This window comes from Nestor notabilis, unplaced genomic scaffold (genome assembly GCF_000696875.1).
Source record: "Nestor notabilis isolate BGI_N333 unplaced genomic scaffold, ASM69687v1 scaffold34460, whole genome shotgun sequence".
Lineage (NCBI taxonomy): Eukaryota > Metazoa > Chordata > Aves > Psittaciformes > Psittacidae > Nestor > Nestor notabilis.
The window spans coordinates 1-5,712 of NW_009910320.1; the positions used below are offsets into that span (position 1 = coordinate 1).

At 40.3% G+C, this 5,712-nt stretch overlaps 1 protein-coding gene across 1 annotated transcript; it reads left to right on the forward strand.

Annotated features, from left to right (window-relative positions):
* Positions 1 to 2,477: 2,477 nt before the first annotated feature.
* Positions 2,478 to 5,498, forward strand: SRD5A3 (steroid 5 alpha-reductase 3; the record flags this gene model as incomplete). Its single annotated transcript, XM_010009424.1, has 4 exons — positions 2,478 to 2,629; positions 3,065 to 3,259; positions 4,597 to 4,719; positions 5,239 to 5,498. Coding segments are annotated over 4 exons (730 nt in total), but the record flags the coding sequence as incomplete, so codon positions are not given.
* Between the last annotated feature and the right edge of the window lie 214 nt (positions 5,499 to 5,712).

The following is a 5,712-nucleotide window of genomic DNA, read 5'->3' on the forward strand; positions in this document are numbered from 1 at the left end:
CATGCATTATATGCAAAACAAACCTTCCTGTAAGACTCTGATCTGGGACCTGGGAATATGGATTCCTGAGTGCAGCTGTGCAAGTATACTGCAGGTTTACTGTCTTAAGCCTGTTCTCAGTCATCATCTTCTCCCTTCAAGGATTATTTTTAAAACGTGATTTAGGATACTAATAACAGTATGTTAACATAGTGATTTGGACCCTGAGTGATAAGGCAAAAGAACCACTGTGTTATCCAAACACATCTCTTAATAGATGCTTAATAGGATGGAGGGAAAAGATGGGGGGGGAGGGGGGAGGAGGAGGGGAGGGAACAAACCCTATCTATTTCCGGCTTTTTATATGTTACTAGGATTTCATCATATTTGATCGGCAGATTTATGATTAGAAGTAGCCTTTGACTTGAACATAGGCACAACAGAATCTTGCAAGGCCAGCAGGACAAGACTGGGAGGCTATTTAACCAGAAGATCTGATCACCCCTAATGTAACCATCTTGTTATCACTGACACATTTTATATACATAGCTTTCAAATCTAATGTGTGTGGGGGAAAAAAGTAATTTGTGACACAGCATGTTATTCATGGAAAGGTAACGTAGTATCTTGGTTATTAGGCTTCAGTTACAGAAAATACAAGAGATGTGTTTAAGCTCTGCTATACTCTTAGCAAAAATAAAGGTTCATAAAGGTTTTGTCTTAATTACAGCATACTGCAGAGTGCCACATTCTTAAGGTAGATTCTCATTTGAGTTGACCTTTCTTGAACAGAAGTTTCCCACCACCCCTTCTAAGGGAAGACGATGTCTGAAGAATGCTGCTTTTTCAGGGAATTGGTCTCAAGCTCTCAACATCTACAAAGCAGTTCTGTTACCTGAGTAGTGAACCCGTAACCCTGCTAGCTGAGATAATCCCAAGACAGCCATTGAGGCATTTTCTGTTTCCATTCATCTGCATCTTGTTTCCAAACAAGCATTGTGTTTTCACTGGTCTGGGCTTGTTTTTAACTGTGCCATTCCATCTTGTCAAATGTTGTGTTGGTTTGGCAAATAGTGAACATTCCTCTCCTTAAGGGACGATATGTATACTTACTGCAGTGCTGGATGGCTCTGTATGTCAGATACTTTGCCAGTGTAGTTGGGATTGTGAAAGCTCACAGGGCATGTCTCTGCTAAGTTGGCAGGGCTTGTTGTGTGCTGGTAGCAAATAGCAGTGCATGTGGAGAAATTTCTCTGGTGAGTGAGGAGACAGAAGTCTGCTGAGTAACAGGACAGCCAGGAAAGGGCTTGAAACTTGGAGGTAGCAATGAGGTTTTTATCAGTATAAAAGTTTTGTTTGTCTTGTAAGCAGAAAATGAGGGAGAGGGGCTAAATTTTACTTCTGGTGTTGCAAGTCAGCAGAGCAAATATTGCTGTCCCTGCTTGGTACGAGAAGTGATCGTCTTGAAGGAGCTACCAACTGCTAATGGGCAAGGCACTCTGGAGCATGCAAGGATGTTCGCTACCTCAGTGGTTCTGACTTGGTCTCGGTAATGCTGTTGGGAGATACATGAGCTGCTCTGGGAGGTGGTCACTTTATTTGGTTTCACCAAGCAAGGGTGTTGTACCCCTACACTCCCCCAGAAGAACAGCTTGCGTATTCCAGAAAAATAGTCTTCTCTTACTATACATTCATATCCTAGTTTTGTACCAATAGTTGTCAAGACAAGGCCATCAGCATCTTCTTATGGCATATATCCTGATTTTTATTCGTAGTGATAAGGACTTTTAAAAGCAAAAGGAAATACTGGATCACCTAGTTTGAGCAGGGTGTCATAGGCTGTAACTTCATCCAGCTACCTCTCTTCACTGTAATGTCTTCCATTTCAGGAGTGCATGATGTGCTTTCATAAGTGCATTATGGGGTTGGGGCATTCTTTTTCTTAAAAAAATCACGGCATTGCCTAGTAATCACCCAGTGGTATGAGTGATCTCTCCATTTTTTCTATATGATTGTTGCATATCTTTAATTTGAACAGGGATAAGGTATTTAGTGTACAGCTGAGCAATTACTTCTGGGTGCCTTTTATTGTCTATGTTTGTCATTTAAGAAGTTTAACATGTCATGTATGCATGCACTTGATCTGAGGAAAATAGGAGTGCTGCTAGGCACAACAGCCTGGAAATGCCCAGAAAATTAATTTGGATGCTTTCAGTGGTGTAAATTATGAAGAAAAAGTTGTGCACATCATGATTAGTTGTAAGTATTGAGGAATACCTTTGTAATGTGTGGTTTACACTTTCTCCTCTACTAAAGAGGAGCTCTGGTTAGTAAGGTAAGCTAACTAACTAACCTGCTAAGGTAAGCTAACTAACTAACCTGGCATCCCAGGTTCTCTGCTTACTGATGTGTGGACCATCAGGCAAGCATGTCCTGCAGCTACATTTCCAAGTGAGGAACAATGAGAACATTAATGAAGACCCTTTTTATTCCTACAGGTGGTTCACTCACTTTTATGTGGTTTCTGTGCTCTGGAACGGCTTTCTACTGATTAGTCTTTTCCGAGCGGAGTTCCTTGGAGGGTCGCTCCCATCATGGATTCAGCACATGCACCATGCACTTGGCAGAGATTCTCAGAGTGAGGACATGGGCAAGTATTCAAGTATTCTAGCTATTATAATGCAGCTATATAAATATGAGAAAGCTGCGCTACCGTCCTTTGCTGAATTTGTATTCTTCAAGTGCTATTTTATCAGCTGTTTTTAAACTAGGGTCCATGTGACTTCCCTGGAATGCCAAGTCCCTTTGTCATTATTCAGGGTAGAAATCATTCTAATTTATGAACATGATGAGTTTCTTTTAGCAGGAGCCCTTTTAGCAGAAAGGGCCGTTAGCACCTTCTAGAAGTAATCTTGCTATGGTCAGTAGTGCTTCACATGTACAAATATTTTCTCCAATGATCAGTTAATTTAAAATGAGGGTAAAATTTTGCTGTGGGGAGGGGAAAAATTAGCCTTTTTTAAGCACTCTCAGAGTTAAATTGTTCCTATCTGTCTCAAAGTTGCTACTTTTTATCTGCAAGCAGATAGCCAGCACTTCTCTGCGCTCCTGGTTCTCCTCATGCTTTGGCTGCATAGTTGTCGAAGACTTGCAGAATGCCTCTGGACCAGTGTGTTTTCTAATGGTGTCATTCATATTGTGCAGTATTGCTTTGGACTTGCTTACTACATTGCCATTGGCTCAACTGTGCTATGTCAAGTGCCTACTAATGTTAGGAATGGTAAGTGCCTGCTTAATTATTACCAAAGATGTAGTTTTGCTCCCATTTGTTTCCATCATGGCAAATGGTTTTGCAGAGGGCTGCCTGTGTGAAAAGTGTGTTAACTGGTGACACATAAAAATACTGGCATCGTTCAAAATAGCTCCACTGCAGTATATCACATAATCAACCAGCACACAAACACCGACACTGACACACACTTGCATGTTAACCATCACTGTTGTTCCCTGAAAGACATCTCAGGTAGATCCTTTCAGGATCATTACATTTCAGGATCACATCAGTTTTGCATTGAGATACATCTGTTTTATGAAGGACAGTAATAGGTACCAATTCTCAAATGCCGCAATGCAACTTCAGGTCTCAAAGTGGAATTTGATTTTTCCTGTAAGCTTTCTTGTAAGGTGAGTCTATAAGGCTGCCTTAGCCACATCCTTTGTTTTCCATTGAGAACTTGCCACTGCTCTGCCTTGCATCAGTCAGGCTTTTATTTCTGTCAGTACTGTAATGTCTCCATTAATACAGCAGGAATTTGAATTACATTACTTGTTTCTGCCAAAACATTCCACTGAGTCTCACAGTTGAGCTGCTGTTCCCCTGCACAGATGAACCACGAGCTGGTTGTAGCACTTCTATGACTAATTTTGGTAAGGTAGTCACTATCAAGTATGTAACTTCAGTGGAACTTTGAACCACTTCAACCATATCAGCTCTAGTTTAATCCAGTGATTTTTTTTTAAAGAACCCTCTGATCTCCTCTGTGTAGATAAAGCCTTTTTCTTTCTGGACCTGTCTTCTATTTTTCACATCCTGTAGATTCTTAGAGATGGTGCATTGGCTTGTACATTGGGAATCAGTTAACATTTTTTTGAAGGCATAAATGGTTACTCTGTGTGTGTGCACATGCGTGTGTAGGTGTATCTGTGTATACATCTCACTCACTGTGAACAAGACTAATCTGAGTGACAGTAACATCTTTAATTAGGGTCATAAGAATTAGAGTGTTGAATATTGAGGTCTTAGACTATCAATTATGTGCCTCGCATGTACAAATGTTTTCCCCAGTGAAATGTTCCCCCCTGCCCCAGTTGTACATCATGCTGTACCTTAAGCCGCTGCACTAAAACCAAGGTATTTTTAGTATAGAACAGTTGAAGGAAATTAACTACCAGCCAAGCACTTAAATGATGCAGGATTTAAAACCATCTTTCAAGGGATTAGAGGCCCATGACTAGAGTTTTGTAAGACAGTAACATTTAAAAAAATCCCTACAATGTTTTGGGATGATGCTTGGGAAGGTATTTCCTGGCCAGATATTATTGAATCGTCTTTTTCAGGAAAAGAGTTTTCTGCGCAGATCTGCTGGTATCACATCATAGGAGTTACGATGTATATTTGGGCCTCTCTTCACCAACACAGATGTCTTGTGATTCTGGCTAATCTTAGAAAAAGTAAATCGGGTAAGATGCTTCATTTCTGCCAATCATTTAGTTAGGTCATTTTCCCCTGGTTGTTTTAGTAGGCTTCTATAGCTTCTAGTATCTTACAGCATGAGTATTTTTCAGTTCCTGTAGAATGGTGCTCTCTAGAAAACTTTCAGTAGATCAAATGAGACTATTTGGAAAAGAGATCAGATGGCTGAATGAGGGTTGGGTGTGTCAGTATTTATAGTTCTGTAGAACTTAAAATGAAGGTCTAGCTTCTAGTACCCTAAGGACAGACACATGCTAATGCTTAGGACTTGTGCCATTCCTTGAGGACCTCACTTCTGTCTCCATGTGAGCTAAAAATAGGTTTCCTTACTCTGTGCAAACAGCCAGAGGTGGCATCTTATTTCATTAGGAAGCACAGAGCTGCCAGATCAGATGGAGGTGGATGACGATGATAACTTTAATGAGCATCTTGTTCTGTAATTGTGAGTAGAAGAGAAAGGTTTCTTTAGTGCATGTTTTTCTCAACTAATTTCTGTTTGCTTGCAGGAAAGGTTGTAAGTCTGAACCACAGTGTACCTTTTGGAGACTGGTTTGAAAGAGTTTCTTGCCCTCACTATTTTGCAGAGCTCCTCATATATGTATCTATGGCTGTCACATTTGGACTTCACAATGTGACGTGGTGGTGTGTAGTGATGTATGTTCTTTTCAACCAGGCGCTGGCTGCGGTTTTGTGTCACGAATTCTATCAGACAAAGTTTAGCTCCTACCCAAAGCATCGAAAATCATTTATACCGTTTGTTTTCTAGAATATTTCTTCTAAAGTATCTTTAGTACAAACTGGGAAATGTTTCCTCTGTGGGAATAAGAGATGTATGGCTTACTAAAGATAAGGTAAAATTGCACATATTCTCTAGTTCTAGCTTAAAATCTCATCCACGTTACCAATTTAGGTGGGGAAATGTAAGGTCTCTGCTTATCAAACGAGCTAAAAAAAATTACCAAGGACCTTATTTCAAACTG